Below are 17,684 nucleotides of genomic sequence, written 5' to 3'. Positions count from 1 at the left end.
CAGCAATATAAGCTTGTTTAGTTCCAGGGGTTAACATGAAAGTGAAGTGAATAACTATCGCCTACTGAAACTGACTGTGGCAAGAGCTTTTGGATTACTCAAATTACACTGTACTGACATGCTTTAAAGTCCAACTAAGCATTTTCAATGTTAAACGGAAACTTCAGCCCTTGAGATTTCCAACAGGGTGGATTAAATGAGCTGTTCTCCCTGGATTACAAAATATAAAAATGTAATTTTAAGTGTCAAAGGTTTAAAGAGTACATATTTACATAATAAATATGTGTATTTCAATTGAAACTATCTGCACATTTAAGTATGACATGCATTTGATGAAATGTGTGTAGATTGTACAATACACTAATTTGTATGCAAATACCTGTGCCGTATCCCTGAATGTTAAAGGATGTGGGAAGTTTATAGAATAAAGTACAAAAAGACCCCCATCAAGGTTTGATTTTCACCTTTAATATGCTCATGATTCTTTGTTACTTAATACTTCTGTAAAAAGTTATTACAGATTTATAGATTATTGCAGTGATTTCTAAGGAAGATTGTCAGCCCTGCGGCTGAAGCTACACATTGTATACATTATTAGTCACTGGCACTATTTACTACAGCATGAAGGACAATACCTTTTAAATAAAGATAAAGCAACATTTAACTGGAAAACATTCAGATTGAAAATAGAGATTTCCTTCTTACATTGCTGTAACATAGCTATATCCCACAAATTACATTTTAAAAATGCTATTTTCTGAATGGTCACAGAATAAAAAAGTCATGATGAAAATTAACCAGTTTTGTCCAGAAATGCTATTATGAGCACACTGCAGTTTTTCAGCAAATCTTATGCCAAGCGTCAGAAGGCAAAAGCCTAAAACATAAAAGCTTCCAATTTGTCTGGCTAGTCCATTCTCCTTGCTCTGGAGCGATCAGTGACCCACACTGCTTTGCTTTAAGACAGTGCACTAATCACTACTACTGGTTCTTTGTTGTGGTTGATGCCATCAGGAAGACAAAATTCAGGTCCTTAAGATGCAAGTCCTAACAAAAAGCCTCCAACAAATCCACTGGATACTACTATATTCTGTTTGATAAATTCTGTTGACTGAAAAAGAAAATAGTTTTTAGTTATCTATGTAAAAGCATTACACCTAATGGGAACATTTAGTATTTTTATCATGATTAACCAAGAACAGAGGTTTGTACTATTTTTAATAAACTTAATTTTTCAAAACTTGTTATTTTAGCAGATATAGCACATGGTGGAGTCAGGTATAGTGCACGCAGACTCTGCAAACTTTAACAATGCGCCTCATTTTTGACTTCTAGCAATGCTCTTATGCCAATATTGGCCTTTTTCTGTGCAGAAACTCTGCACTGTACACTTCTTTTGTAAAAATGTGAGAGCTAGGGTAAGACCACTAAACTCATTTCAGTTTTAACCAGACACAGGGAATTATTATAATTAGATTAATTATAATCTCAAGGTCACTTCTTTCTGATCCACAATTTTGTAACCTTTAATCCTGTAAATCATACACCATAGGAAAGCATCATACTATATCAACAGATGTTTGGATATAAGTAGCAACACAATATAATCTGTGTGTTACGACAGGTATGCAAAATAAATATGATTTACATCTTTTCTATGATGTAATAGGTATTTTGTAAAACAAAAACGTTAGGTATTTCAGACAACGGAGAAGTCTACAATTTTAAAATCAAAGCCATTTGAACATGATTTCATTCCTCCCTGGTCCACTCCTCAGCCTGTCAAAAAAGACTGATTAAATTACATCTGATTTAGAGAGCTGTATACCAAGTTTCAGACTGGAATTAAAATTATAAAAACAATTTGGCAACCAAGGTATAATTCTATATAGGTTATGTTGGAAACACTAACATCTTTAACTACAGAGACACCAGTGTGGGCATTGCTATGATTCTCTTCAGCATAACAAAAATCAGACTTCAAGACAAGTAGTCAGAAAATTAGATACATATGTGTTTCAAGTGTGCACAAAAAAGCGCACCCATACATCTCCTGGCAAAAAAGACTCACTTTTTTCTAATATGCTGTTGGTAGAGGGAAGTCCTCAAACGAGAAACTATTCCTAAAACTAAATGGGCCTCAGCTATACTAGAAAAGTGTTGGTAGTTTCTCTTCAGTGCATCAACATTATGCACTTCACAGACACATTCACTAAACTGGTTCAAGGAACGAGGTGGACAACTCCATGCAATCTAAAGCATAGTTCCCATTACTTGTACATAGGCAAACTCATTCCTCACTTTAAAGTCCATATGAAAACACTTAGGGTTAATTACTTTTAGTACAGTACTTCACTAGCAATTATTTTAGAGATTCTCTGCATTTGTTTGGTTAAGAGTATAGCAGGGGACAGGAAAGCCTTGTAGATGGACGTTTGCACCACCTCCTGTTACCCAGATGTGAAGCTCAAAGATTACTAACACCTATAGACTTAATACCAGCTCCAAAATGTTTTCACTTAATTCAAAATGGGGGAAAGGGTAACTTTTTTCAAAATCATAATTTTGAGCTGCACCACCACCAAAAAGCAAATTTATTTTACTCAAGTAAAGTCATAAGCAACCAATATTTTACAATATTTTCTGGCCTTACAGCAGGATACAAATTCCCAGAACTGCCACATGGCTGTTGTACCTCTCTATTTTATGAAGACAATCCCTGAAGCCTGATCAGCATAAGACAAGTAATTGCTATGGTCTGGCATGAGAACAAAAAATCTCACCTGGAAGTGAACATTAGTATAACAAATAGAAATCCTGCAGGAAAGCCCAGTACCTAACACTTATTACAACACAGAAATATGTTCTGTTGGTGAGATTGTGTAAGCCTTTCCTAAGAAGCGGGACTATGCTCCTGAAATTTTGCACATGCCATCTAGAATTTTAGTTATCAGGCATAACTATGACCAAATGCAGTGGAAGGCCAGAAACCTCAATCAATGAAATGAAACAGCACACAATTCAGAACAATTTATTTTTTAAAAACATCTTACCTCTTCAATGAGGGTGCTGATTTCGGGTGCTGCCCTGTTCGCACGTTTTTTTATCTGTCTTTTTGCTTTGTTTACATCTTTTTCAACTCTCTTCCAGTCAACTTGCACATATCCACTATGACTGGCAATCTAGGGCAATTAAAAATATATTAAATAAGAACAATTACACTAACCAATCAAATCACAAGATGTTTGTGTCTACTCAATTTTAAAAACCGTTCTGGGTTTTGTTTTTGGAAGCTCAAGTACTTTAATTGCAGATGCTACAGATATTGTGTTTTAACATGCCAGAGATTATTTCTGTAATAAATCAAAAATATACTTTGAAAAAGAACTGGCACGGTTCAATAGATTCTTGTTTCTTTCAACCCTTTTCTACTTTTTATTTTATACTATGCTTGAGATTAATTTACAGGTTAACATATACAGGTCAATTTATATACTCAATATTTATTACTTCTTTACGTGCAGCAAAATAGAAACTGAAAGCACTTTTATCAAAGGACTAAAATGCAGCTTTGTTTCATTTTAGTTTCTTTCAGCATCACTGCTGAAATTTTAATTTAGGACAGGACGCTCAGGGAATCTGTTATCTAAACCTCACACAGAAATAGAGAACCATCCTCTTGTCTTTAGTATTATAAACTGTTCAGCATAATAATAACCTAATACTACAGGACTCTAGCCCTCTCCACATCACTAAGCCCCAAATAAATGGTATAAGTATCAGTGAATAACAACATGGACCTCTTCTACCATAATGCCCATAAGATATTAGGCAACTAATTATGGGCAAATAAAGGAGCAGTTGCAGTCAAGTTCATCCTAATTTAAAAAAACAATCCCCAGACAGCTAAAAAAAATCCCACTTTTTTACTATGAAGGTTTTATCCCTTTCCCCCATATTTTTGTTATTAGGCCCTGAACCTGTAAACACTTAAGCAGCCGTATAACTTAACACACAAACAGTCGCATTGAAGTCAATGGGACTACTCACATGAGTAAAGTAATGCACATTTAAGTGGCTATAGGGCCACAGATTGCAAATTTTTTAGGGCAGAGACTGCATTTTCCTATAAGAGTGGAGAACACCTATCACATTGTGGACAATGACTTACTACAAATAATTCCTCTTAACTGGATAACACCACAATTATTCAAGAAAGGAAAATCAAGACTACAAAGCTCTGCGATTGTCTTTTAAATGTTGGGTAAATCAGTCATGTATCCATTAAAAATATATATTATCCATAAAACTTTATAGGTAAGTTTTGTTTTTATATGAACTCAAAATCTGAGATTCATCTAGTGAGTAAGTCATACAATGGAATCCTGTTCACAATCTTAAGTATGGGGCCACGAATAACTCCTCCATAATGTCTTGAACTTAAACACCAAATTTTGATTTGCAGTCACTGGGTTCTGCTGAAGCCATTAACTCAAAAGAATCTGCTTAGCTAGATTACCTCGCTGCAGTTACTCACATGGGCTGTGCACACCTTTGTTATGGAACACAATAAAGAGAATCCAGAAGTAGATGGAAATAGGAAGAGTGCACTAAAGAACCAACTTCTCCAACAGCAAGTTTCACCCATATTCAACCAACCAACCTGAGGAAGGGCTTGTTACCATTAGATAGCATTCAGTTAGTTTTACAACAGACAGACAATGCTTAAACGTTTACCCTGTTCCAGATTTATAAATCTGATACCTGAATGGACAGCATTACACATCACACACGTGTACACTTTAACAAGGTGTTTAAAGACTCTAACTTTATCATACAGGCGTTAACAAATGAACTAAAAGAAACGGAGAAGTAAATCTTTCTTTTGAAGAGTTAAAATCCAGGGATTAGATCCTCAGCTAGTGTCAACTGACATAGTGCCATTAAAAATATATATACCGGTGTGTATATATATATATACACACACACACACACATACACACCACTACCTCGATATAACGCCACCCGATATAACACGAATTTGGATATAACGTGGTAAAGCAGTGCTCCGGGGGGGGGCAGGGCTGTGCACTCCGGTGGATCAAAGCAAGTTCAATATAATGCGGTTTCACCTATAACGCAGTAAGATTTTTTGGCTTCCAAGGACAGCGTTATATCGAGGTAGAAGTATATATCAATGGAACTACTCTAGTTTACACACGCTAAGGATCTGGCCCAAAATATTTCTATTAAAACTTGTCAGACCTAATGCATTTGCTTAAAAGCAAATTTCCAATATAAACATTTTATTTGCTTTGGCAGTTCTGTTGAATGCCCCTCTCAAATGGTGCACAAAACTGTCAAGTCAGAAATTCAACACAAGAATTTGACAAATCCTCACTTTTTTATCTCCCCCCCCCCACCTCCCAGGTAGCATGTTGCCCTCTCCCAACTTCATTGAGATGTCCCAGCATGCATCATTCCGCGATATCATAGCTATCATGGAACACCAGTGGAGTATGTAGCCAGACCAGAATAGGCCAGGTAAATCCTAGTGTTATTTTTGAACCTTGTATGGTTTCCAAAGGTTCCATTTGTTACAGAATTATTTAAGTGAAGACTTGAATCCATCAATGGTGTTCTACATTGAATGAGTCCAAATATGGAAGAGAAAGAATAAATGACTTACTATAAAGCTTTTTATGATTAAATAATGGCTAACAGAAGATTGACTCAAACACAGACCTTAGTCTAACAGGAGCAAAAAGCAGTAAAAACATTTTGCCACTAAACTGAACAGATATGACTAATATACACAAGTAAAGGGGCATGCAGCATCAATATCCTCAGATGCCCCAGGAACCTCTCAAACTCTCACTGCTGAGTGGCAACTTTGCATGATTTACCGGTATTTACACTTCCACCACCAATACAGTCCCATGGAACAATATTGTATACAGTGATTCTCTAACTTTAGACCTTTCTTGAAGGGCCAGGAAGGAACAAAGGTCTCCCTTCCTTGAGATCTTTGCACACATTGGGCTCAGCTAACCCTGGTTACTCCCTCTCTATAGTTCCTTCCTATGACCTCTTACCAGCGGACAAATTGGCTCACCCAGTCTGATCAGCCAATTAGCTGATTAATGCCTAAGTGATCAGAGTGTTAGCTCACTTACTAGCTCTCAGCACTCTGCCACAAGAACAGATCTCTCAAGTGACAAGGTGCTTAAAAAAACGCCACCAAAGTCACTTTTCAGAGGGGAACCACATTTTAAGGATTTGGCATGTTTCTCCATAGTTCTCCCTACTACAAGGAACCAGTTAATCTAAAGGCTATAAAAGGAAAGATGTTAAGTTTGTTACTGTTTGTTATGAGAAATGAATTATTTTTGTTATTTTTATTTTTCCAGTGCCTATCTATTATAGTGGACTTGAACTGGCTTTGTATCAGGCACATTAGGAGAATTTAATCTATTTTATAAAAAAATTATACACAATTAATCAAATTAAATTGTTCAAAATATCAAACTTCCATGAAATTTGATGAGGAAAATAAGGTCTTGACTTATAAAAGCCATTCCAATTCCTTAACGGATTATTTTCCTTCTCTCTTCCCACCCCTACAAGACTACTTTTTAATAGGATTGGTTGTAATATTGCTAATTGAACTAGCCTGTTTTCAGAATTTGACTTATCTGCTACCTGTGAGACACTAACCACATAATATATTTTGTTTTTAGTTTCCAACTAGATCCCTTGAAATCAATTTAATATACACTAAAAAAAAGTTAGAAGGTTTTTCTTGAATTTCAAAAACTACACAAATAGGACTTTACTTGAGTACGCGTCCCCCTTCTTGTTCCAGTGGATTCCTCTGGTATCTGTAACTTCTCAACATTTTGCATTAACGAAACTTGCAACTTCAACGAAACTTAAAAAAAAAAAGTTAATTTCTAGTCACCTGCCAAAAACCCTTCTACCTGTTCAATGAATGCATTCAGCATATTCCTGAATTAAAGTGAATTTACACTGTGTATTTACAGATGATTTTTAAAAGGAAAAACTTTAAAGACTATGGAAATGTAATTGGACTACCATGCAATTTACGACTAATCTTTAATATGCAAAGTACCTAGAATTAAATGACTTAGACATTTTCTTCATTTACTTCTATCAGAAGATGATCTGAATCAAAGATGGAGACAACTGAACCTAAATGTACAACTGAGGTATAACAGTTCAAGTCTGTCCAATCCTCCCCCCATAAGTTTCCTTATCAGATATTTTCCACAGAAAAGGCCAACACACAAAAAATCAAGATGTACATAAACAGATACAGCAAACCTGTTTTCCCCATTTGTATATAGGCTCGTTAGTGATTTACAAGCTTTTTGTTTCTTTTTTTAAATTCAAAATTTGCATGACACAAATTGATACGGCTAGCCAAGTGGTAGAATGTTGTACTGCTAAGCAGGAAAGCCAGTTCTGAAACACAAACCTATGCTCTTCTGGACAAATGGAATTTAAATACAGAAGTGCAATGAGCACTCCTAAACCCCACAGGTTGTGCCTACACGAAGAACTGAATCATTATCAACTGATCCAGAGGTGTAATGCACTTGTTTAAGGCAAACAATTCAGCGTATCCATGCTAGTCAGACTGATTTGTGCACCATCTCCATATGTGGGTTATTCAAATCATTTCAGATGCGATGCCCTTGGGATACATGTCCCTCAGTTCCAGACAACTCACAGCAATAGTCAATCTTAGATATTTCAGAAGGTCATCAGGAGAGAGAGAGCGAGAGAGAGAGAGACAGACACACATTTTTGGGAAAACTATCAGAACCGTTTCAGTTTGACCCATTTCAGTGTTGTCCCCACTGGCACTAAAATAGATCAGATTGAAACATTTCTCAGACCTGCTGAAAACCTGCAGGTTTTGGAACATATGTAAACTAACTGGAGTACCTGTGTGAGAACGACAACACAACACTTAACAAGGATCTAGAGGAATCAAGTAAAAAGTAAAATTTGCTAGTGAATGGAAGTGACCTCAGAGTGCAACAACATTTTGGCTAATTAAGGAGCAGCACTTCGAGGTCCCAAACTAATACATAAGGAAAAGTGGGAGAGGTTTTTCGGAAACTTCAAGGACCTTATTAGTGAGAAGAAGATTGTCCAGTCTTTAAAATGGCGGGTATAAATATTGGATTTGGAAATGGATTAGGCCACATGTCATTCTGAGATGGGGAGGGGCAGTGGCCATAATTAACCACTGGAACAGCTTTCCAAGGCATGTGGTAGATTCTCCATTACTCAAAGTCTTTAACTCAAAATTGGAGGTCTTTCTAAAGTATATGTTCTTGATCAATCCCATATCACTGGATATAATGCAGGAGGTCAGACTAGATGATGATAATATTTTTTCCTCAAAATCTATTAATCTGGCCTACACTAGAGATGACGAGGTGAGAACTGTGGAGAGGTCAGAAGAAGCTGAGGAAAAGGTGAGGAAAAGGTGATATAACTAGCAATGCTAGTGCTAAGGGAAAGAGTACTCTCAAAGGTGGGCCAAAGAGCTGAGCTAGCAGCAGCTGAAGAAAAGGAAATAAAATGTGGAAGGAGTCTCAAATAGATGCTGGAGGAGACAATCTGTCCACAGTTATTCTTATATTAAGAATTTCTAATGCAATTACTTGTATCAATTTTTTATATCTTCAAAATTACACAACCATAATAAACTAGGTTTCAGAGTAGCAGCCATGTTAGTCTGTATCTGCAAAAAAGAACAGGAGTACTTGTGGCACCTCAGAGACTAACAAATTTATTTGAGCATAAGATTTCATGGGCTACAGCCCACTTCATGAGATGCATAGACTGGAACATACAGTAAGAAGATATATATACATGCAGAGAACATGAAAAGGTGGGAGTTGCCCTACCAACTCTAAGAGGCTAATTAATTAAGATGAGCTATTAAGATGATTTGACTGACAATTATCTGAAATGGGCCATCTTGATTATCACTACAAAAGGTTTTTCTCTCCTGCTGATAATAGCTCATCTTAATTAATTAGCCTTTTAGAGTTGGTAGGGCAACTCCCACCTTTTCATGTTCTCTGTACATATATGTATCTTCTTACTGTATGTTCCATTTTATGCATCTGATGAAGTGGGCTGTAACCCATGAAATCTTATGCTCAAATAAATTTGTTAGTCTCTAAGGTGCACAAGTACTCCTAACAATAAACTAGACACCTAGACTATGACTGAATTAGACTCCTTTGACACTTAGGTACTTTTGAGATTCCATCCCCCTGTTAACAGAAAATAAAGGTTGCTTACATTCCTTGATCTCTGCAACCACAATTTTATAATCAATTTGCTAAGTCTGGCAATATCAACTCAAAAATAGTATTTCAATTTCTGCAATACGTTTTCATTTTTTCAGCTCACTCGAAACTATTTTTATTTAAAAACATTTGATTATTCCTGATTGTTATAATATTTCTGATCAATAGCTTTAAGAAACCGTACGTAAAACTAAGTAAAAACATACCAGCACGGCAGCAGTATTTTTCTATTAATTGGTAAGGCTAATATAAGAAACAGATATGGAACTCACCTTCCCCTTCCCAACCCAAGTATAAGCCAGTAGCTGAGTTTTTTCCATATAATTCAATTATAAAACATTCCCTAAATATTAAAATATGAAATTCTATATACCTGAAGTAGAAGAAATCCACCACCTACTGCAGTTGCTGCAAGTTTTCCAACTTTCTGGAACAAAAATCCTGCACACCTTAGAAGACCCAAAAAAACAACATTCCAATAAAGTTAAGATTGTCTGGCCCACAATGCCATTTTTCAGAATTTTCATATTAAACCCTACTAAAATTTTGGATTCCTAAAATGACAGCATTTCACTTTCCTATTTCTTACTCTGCAACCTGCAAATTATGAGAAATTATAGATTTATGTAATACAAACACTTTTTGGTGATGTAGATCAAGCACAAGTCTAGATCAGTAGGGATGTTATCAACTAATGGTTATTTGATGTCCTCTGGGAAGTGAGTTGGTGGCTTCAGGCCTTGTCTACACAAAATAATGTAATTAAATTGCACTACTTTAAATGGTACAATCAGTTAAAGCATTACAAACCCCTTAGTGCAAACAGTTATATCGGTATAAAGTGGCCTTTTATAGGTACACCTCTACCCAGATATAACGCGACCCGATAGAACACGAATTCGGATATAAAGCAGCGCTTGGGGAGGGACTGGGGGGGGGGGGACGGGACTGCATGCTCCAGCGGATGAAAGCAAGTTCGATATAAAGTGGTTTGACCTATAATGCAGTAAGATTTTTTGGCTCCTGAGGACAGCGTTATATCAGGGTATAGGTGTATATCTATTCTGATAGGGAAGGAGAAATAAGCTATACTGGTTAGAGAGACTTTTGTACCAATATAACTGCAGCCACAGTAGGGGCTATACCGATTTAACTATTTCAGTAAAAAAATAAACACCCCTCCCCCAAAAAACCAAAATAGTTAAACCAGCACAAAAAACTGCATGTAGACAAGGTCATAGTCTATTTTCGAGTGGAGAAAAGCTTCCATTCTATTTAACATTCTTGTTGGCAGACTCTGAGATCAGTCCACCACCTTGTCAGTTCTAGCACTGGCCTGTGCATGCCAGATCTGAAGTATTTTTCTAAGGCTGTTAGAAACAGGTTTCACTACCACTCCACAAACTGCATCTGTTTTATAGAAAAAGTACTTCAATTTCTAGACTCCTTGATTTGGCACTTTTTGTGATTTTGGCACTAAATTCCCATTACACTTTGTTCTAAAAATTCCAAAGGCTTTTGTACATTTAGCTATTATTTATAAAAACTGCAGGGAGACACAAACAGGTTAAAAATCATATTGAAACTACTAATTCCCCAACTCTATTATTAAACACCTCATATTATTTAAACAATTTTAAAATAATAATGGACTTTTCACCATTTATGCTTTTTTGTGTTTTTACACTTTACTCAGCTTGTACAATAGAGATTCATTCCACTGTCATTTAGCCCGTTCTACTTTCAGGTTCTCATGTGTTTGCATTTTAAACATAATAGCATTGTTTAAATCCAAAAATATCTGTTTTCATTAACTTAAAAAAAGTGTTGTAATATAATATTAATGTTTTAATATTAGAACTTAAGCTAATACTTTGTACTTAAGATTGTAAACTTTTTTTAAACACAGAACACTCAGATGAAATACCTTTTTTAGCTAAATTGATATAACAGAACTTAACATTTCACTATCTGTAAGAAAAACTGTATAGAAGTTGTTCAATTTCAAGTGGCTTTTGCTTTTAAACAAAAAAGCAGCTTCACCTAAAAAAATGTATTTGGGGCCTTTGACTAAGTCTGCCCCACATTTCTTCTGATCTGTTTTACATGTAAGTAAACATGTAACAAAACAAACAGGCCCTCATGTCTGTATTATAACTAATAAAATATGCTACTCATTAGCAACACTAGCATTATATACCGTAATTTTCCATTTGTTTGTTAAAGACATGATCTTAAGAGTTCTGTCACTTCTTCAAAGCTCTTTTGCAATTGGCAAGGGCTCTCTTTTATAATAGGTGTGTTTTACTGACTGACACTAGGCAGTGCTTTTGAGGTGTGATCTAGTGCCAGTTCTTTCCTTATCTCTTGAATTTACAGTTATTAATTAGGAAACCATGCAAACTCAAACAGTTTATCACTTTGATTGATACAGAACAGAGCAGTCAAATGCATGGCACAATAATCAAAAGTGATCCTCTCTCACCAGCCAGTCACTCCACCCATTACAATCTGAGTGGCTACAGAATACTTTTCTACAATTGGTCCAGAATTTCGGCCAAACACACGATTCCACCAATGGTGACGCCTTGCATATTCTGTTAAATCCAATACTTCATACGAATCATCATCACAGTCGTGCTCTTTAAAAAAATAAAAATTACCATAGGTGATTCTTCTTTTAGCGAGTGTTCAAAGCAAGTTATAAAAGCATTAGTTCTAAACTTCTCAATTGTGTAGTAAATGTATGCTTTATGAGAACTAAAACAATTAATAAAATCACTGTAAGTAGTTGGGTAAAAAAGTCTCAGCCTTTTTTAAATTTTGAGGTAAATATGGGTCAACAGGCTAGTAAATTAAGAAGATAATACCACAGCTTTATGTGTGCATCACATTACTATCAGTTGCAATCAATATTTAATGGGCTTGAAATAGAGGGCAAGTGACTCAAATAACAGAAACAGCAGCACCAACAAGCTGGCACTGAACTTTCCTGTTACCAGGTAACCAATGGTAAGTAGCTGCAACTACAAACTGTTCACTTTAATACATAGGGGACAGAAACATCACATAAGGATTATTTGTATTAGGCCTGGTCTAGACACAGTTTTTGTACTAGGATTATGATGGTTAGGGGTGTGATTATTTTTACCCCAAATAGTTATAGTTTTACACCCCCTACTGTGGATGCAACTGTACTAGTATAAAGATGTATTACTCTTGTATAATTTACTTCCCTTCTTGACCAGGGACACACATACCAAGATAAAGCACATTTACGTCGATATAACTGTGTCCACACTACAGAGAACTATACCAGCTAATGGTGGTACAACTTTTGTATCTAGACAACCCTAAAGAGGAAAAAAGCTATGGCAATTTCTTCATCCTCACCCCAACTCTGCAAAGTACCTTGTAATTTAACCTCTTGGCTTTAATGGGCTTTGAATAAGGCCCTAAATGGCAAAGTCTGTTCATTCCTCTCCTTTCTCGCCTGTGCTGGGGGCATTTGTTGACTACTTGACATTTCGATGGCACATTTTATCTGAAGATCTGACCCTGCACTAAACACAGTTACGCCCTGCAGCCCTGACCGCCGCAAGCAGCCCGGCGGTCCCCAGCCCACAGGCGGGGAAGCCGCACACAGAGCCCCAGGGGCTTCGCGAGAGACGCCGCCGTGGCAGCAAGGACGGAGCCCGGGAGTCCTGGCCCCGAGCCCCACCCCGGGGGCAGCCACGTCCCAGCAGCACAGGGCGGATGCGGCGGCGGCGGCGCTTCCTCCCAACCCCCGTCCGCCCCGCAGCTACCCCGGGCCGCCCCCGCCAAGCCCCTCCCCCGGCCGGGCACGGGGGCGCTCGGGGCAGGGAAGCTCCCACTAGGGGGCCCGACTGAGGCGGGAACGAGGCTCCCCGCGAGGGGACCAGGCCGGGCCCCACAGCGGCGGCCGCGCCCACTCACCCGAGGCGGAGCGAGGCCTCCCAGCCGCCATGTTAGCGACTGTTTACTGGGGGGGGGCTGGAGCGGAGCGGCTCCGCCCACTGGGCGCTCTGCACCGCCAGACGCCGCGCTCTATGATCCCGCCGCTCCGCTCGGCTGAGCCGGAGGCAGGCGCAGAAGGCTCCGCGAATAGCGGCGCCGGGCCTCGCCGCTGGCCGACAGGGTGTGGGGATGACGTCACCGGCACCGCTGCCCCGGGGGGTTGTGGGGATTGTAGTTCTGCTGGCGGGCCCTTTGCGCTGGCCCGGCGAGCGGAGTTCCTGGCGCTGGGCGCCTTGCGAGCCTCAGCCTGTGCGGGGCCGGGGCCGGCAGCTGCTCTATCGTGATGCCAACTTTTCCCAACCTAGCGCTAAACAGTTCCCAAAACTGATGAAAAATTCTCAGATAAAGTTTTTTACAGTGCTTCTGTGTCCTGGGAAACTTCCCAAAACCTGGGAATTTGTGAGTAAAATGTTTTGAAAGAAAATTCCCAGTTTCCCAAGTTGAAACATTTTACTCACAAATTCCCAGGTTTTGGGAAATTTCCCAGGATATAGAAGCGCTGCGGCAGTGGTGGGCCCAGTTACAAGCCTTCTCGCCCCACCCCCTCCAGCAGGGACGCCAACAGCTGCGGGGTCCCAGCCGCCATTTCCCAGCACGGCCAGCCCCAGGCACTAACAAGCGATGGGGGCAGGCCCGGACCCCACGAGCCATGGCACACACGTACGGGATTCCTTGTTTTCGCCCGCTGGCTTCTGCTCCCTCAGGGCAGTGGGTCCCACAGTGGGGCAGCAGGGCTAGGTGCCAACTTTGTAACCCCACAAAACCGAACTCCTTGGGCCTGCCCGCATGGGTGGCAAGTTTGTAGAAATTTTGGTGGTGCCCAGAACCGGCCCCTCCCAACTCTGCCCCCCCAAACTCTGCCCCCACCTGCCTAAGGCTCTGGGAGGGGGTTGGGGGGGGAGGTCTGAGGTGCAGGTCCTGGGCTGGGGATTAGGGTACAGGAGGGGTGCAGGGTGCAGGCTTTGGGATGGAGTTTGGGTGCTGGCTGCAGGCTCCGGGCTGGGGCAGGGAGTGGGTGTGCAGGAGGGGGTGAGGGGTGCAAGCATTGGGACAGAGTTTGGGTTCAGGCTCAGCTGGGGGTGGAGGCATAGGAGGGGGTGAGGGGTGCAGGCTCTGGGAGGCAGTTTGGGGGTGGGAAGGGGTGTGTGGGAAGGGGGAGGGGGTGCATGCTCTGGGAGGGGGGTTGGGGATAGGAGGGAGTGGAGGGGTGAGGGCTGTGGGGCTGAGGATGAGGGATTCATGATGCAGGAGGGGGCTCAGGGCTGGGACAGAGGATTAGGGTGCGGGGGGATGAGGGCTCTGGCTGGGGCTGGGGATGAGGGGTTCATGATGCAGGAGGGGACTTAGGGCTGAGGCAGAGGATTAGGGTGCAGGGGGATGAGGGCTGGGGCTGGGGCTGAGGGGTTTGGGGCATTGGAGAGGCTCAGGGCTAGGACGGAAGGGCAGGGTAAGGGCAGCCTGCCCTGCCATTAGGGGATGGGGGGCGCTAGGACCCTGGGGCAGCAGACAGCAGTTCTGCCGGGAGCCACTCTGCATAGGAATGTGCTACACCGGCAGCACAAGCAGGCACAGGAGAGGCGCGCACCGCTTTCTTTCAGGCAGGGATGCGGGGGGGGGAGGGGGGGAGATGCGTAGGGGAGCGGGGGCCAGGGCCCGATCCAGGTAGGGCCAGAGTAGAGGCCCAGCTCCAAATATTGCTGGAGCAGGGCCCCCAGCCCTGAATATTCCTGGTGCCCGAGCACCACAAAAGTATATAACCTGCCGCTTATGCCTGCCCCTTCTCCGAGGCCCTGCCCCTGCTCACTATGTTCCCCCTCCCTCCCTCACTTTCACTGGGGTGGGGTGGGCTCTGGGGTGGGGCTGGGAATGAGGGGTTCAGGGTTCAGGAGGGGGCTCCAGGCTGGGGTGGGGTGGGAGGAGGTGAGGACTCTAACTGGGGGTGCAAGCTTTGGGGTGGGGCCAGAAATGAGGGGTTCAAGGTGCGGGAGGGGGCTAGGGCAGGGAGTTGGGGTGCGGGAGGGGGTGAGGGCTCTGGCTGGGGGTGTGGGCTCTGGGGTGGGGCTAGGGATGAGGAGTTTGGGGTGTAGGAGGGGTAGAGGTAGAGACAGACACAATCTTAGCAGCTCTAGAAGCAAAACAATTCTGTTAGTTGCTGTTTTGATCAATAGCCCTAAGAAGACAAAACTCAAACTTTTCATCTGTTTCTGATGTTACTAGATTTGGAGTGTTCATGCTGAAGGCAGTGTGGCCCAGGGGATACAGTTGGGACCAGGAGTAGGAACCCTGGTTTTAATCATGTCTCTGAGACTGACTCACTATATGACCTTGGGCTAATCACTTAATAGTAGGGTTGTCGATTAATAGCAGTTAACTCATGCGATTAACTCAAAAAAATTAATCGTGATAAAAAAATTGCGATTAATCTCAGTTTTAATTGCACTGCTAAGATAATATCAACTGAAATTTATTAAATAGTTTGGATTTTTTATGCATTTTCATATATATCTTGTGTTGTAACTGAAATCATTGTATATTTTGATTACAAATATGTGCACTGTAAAAATGATAAACAGAAGAAATAGTATAGTTCAATTCACCTCATACAAGCACTGTAGTGTAATCTCTTTGTCCTGAAAGTGCAACTTACAAATGTAGATTTTTTTTTGTTACATAACTGCACTCAAAAACAAAACAATGTAAAACTTCAGAGGCTACAAGTCCACTCAGTCCTAGTTCTTGTTCAGCCAATCGCTAAGACAAACAAGTTTGTTTACATTTACAGGAGATAATGCTGCTGCTTAGGCGCAGGCGCGGGGCCCGATTCCGGGGAATCGGGGGAATTGGCCTAAAGCCGGCCCTGATATGCAACCTCTGAACAAACACTGGGGAGGAAATTCCAAAATGATGGCTTAATTCTAGGCCCCAGAGCTAAGTAACATAGTTTTCTGCCAGTGATCGAGAGGAAGAAATCAAGAGAACTCAAAATAGTTAAAAAGCCCTTCTCAGGGAGGGAGGAGGGTCATTTGTCATCAGCAGTTCAGGGAGACAAGTTAACACAGGGAGACACTGTGGAAGGGGTCTAAAGAAGTGGGCCTTCCCCCAGATCCAGGAATTGGTAAGCCTTAGGAAAAGACAGGCAAGCATGTCAACTGTTTATTGTTTTAACATCTATTTTTCTGTGAAATATTTTAGTTCTAAAATATTTAGTTGCACTCTGAGAAAGCAAAAAAAACAGGAGTACTTGTGGCACCTTAAAGACTAACAAATTTATTGTAGCATGAGCTTTCGTGAGCTAAAGCTCACTTCTTCGGATGCATAGAATGGAACACACAGACAGGAGATATTTATACATACAGAGAACATGAAAAGGTTGTTCTCTGTATGTATAAATATCTCCTGTCTGTGTGTTCCATTCTATGCATCCGAAGAAGTGAGCTTTAGCTCACGAAAGCTCATGCTACAATAAATTTGTTAGTCTTTAAGGTGCCACAAGTACTCCTGTTTTTTTTGCGGATACAGACTAACACGGCTGCTACTCTGAACTCTGAGAAAGGTGATGGTTAGAGGATCCAAGAGGTGAAGTGGAGTGAAGTCAGAGCAGTGGTGGGCAGCCAGCAGGCTGCACGTGGCCTATCAGGGTAATCCGCTGGCGGGCTGCGAGATAGTTTGTTTACATTGACTGTCCACAGGCACACACGGCTTCCCAGAGCTCCCAGTGGCCAGGAAAGGTGAACCGCAGCCACTGGGGGCTGCGGGCAGCCGTGCCTGCAGACAGTCACTGTAAACAAACTGTCTCATGGCCCACCAGCGGATTACCCTGACGGGCCACATGCAGCCCACGGGACGCAGGTTGCCCACCACTGAGTCAGACCAGGGAGAGGAGAGAGATGCAGTTAGCTCGGGAACTGTGACAGTTACATTTATCAGTCTTTGTAAAGTTCTTTGAGAACTACAGATGGAAAGTGCTCTATAAGGTCTAAGAATTACTATGGATCATAGGGTGACAAATTAATACTGTTTATAATGGGACACAAAAAGTTGTTGATTGCCACACATAGCACAGACATTGTACTCTTGTATACTTCCACGACGGTTGCAAAATTCACTACAGTAATTCTTTAAACATTCAGAAAAAGGCAATTCAGAGGCAAAGCTGTTACTCTGTCTTTAACTATCTCCCTCCTGCACCACAAAAGAGGGAGCTTTTTGTGTTGATTTGGTAAATTAAGGCACACCCTTGATATAACTGATATTATTTTAATTAAGTTTCTTTTTTATTACATCTTTCTA

The 17,684-nt window shown here is 41.0% G+C and overlaps 1 protein-coding gene across 1 annotated transcript; it reads right to left on the bottom strand.

Annotated features, from left to right (window-relative positions):
- Nucleotides 1–446: 446 nt before the first annotated feature.
- FUNDC1 (FUN14 domain containing 1) lies at nt 447–13,468 on the bottom strand. The gene is made up of 5 exons (XM_045002638.1): nt 13,314–13,468; nt 11,842–11,998; nt 9,730–9,805; nt 3,054–3,182; nt 447–1,111 (listed from the first exon to the last, which is right to left on the bottom strand). Exons 1-5 carry the CDS (start codon nt 13,342–13,344, stop codon nt 1,034–1,036), a joined length of 471 nt encoding a protein of 156 aa, XP_044858573.1. The 5' UTR covers nt 13,345–13,468; the 3' UTR covers nt 447–1,033.
- Between the last annotated feature and the right edge of the window lie 4,216 nt (nt 13,469–17,684).

This window comes from Mauremys mutica, chromosome 1 (genome assembly GCF_020497125.1).
Source record: "Mauremys mutica isolate MM-2020 ecotype Southern chromosome 1, ASM2049712v1, whole genome shotgun sequence".
NCBI lineage: Eukaryota > Metazoa > Chordata > Testudines > Geoemydidae > Mauremys > Mauremys mutica.
This window is presented reverse-complemented; position numbering and strand designations above follow the sequence as displayed.

Bases quoted from the DNA above. Each gene is read 5' to 3' on its own strand.
- FUNDC1 (XM_045002638.1), bottom strand. From the start codon at position 13,344: ATGGCGGCTGGGAGGCCTCGCTCCGCCTCGG. The intron at 9,806-11,841 runs GTGAGAGAGGAT...GGGTCTTCTAAG, and splicing joins ATGGGTGGAGTGACTGGCTG to GTGTGCAGGATTTTTGTTCC. The intron at 1,112-3,053 runs GTAAGATGTTTT...TTTCTTTTTCAG, and splicing joins TCAGCACCCTCATTGAAGAG to TCAACAGAATTTATCAAACA.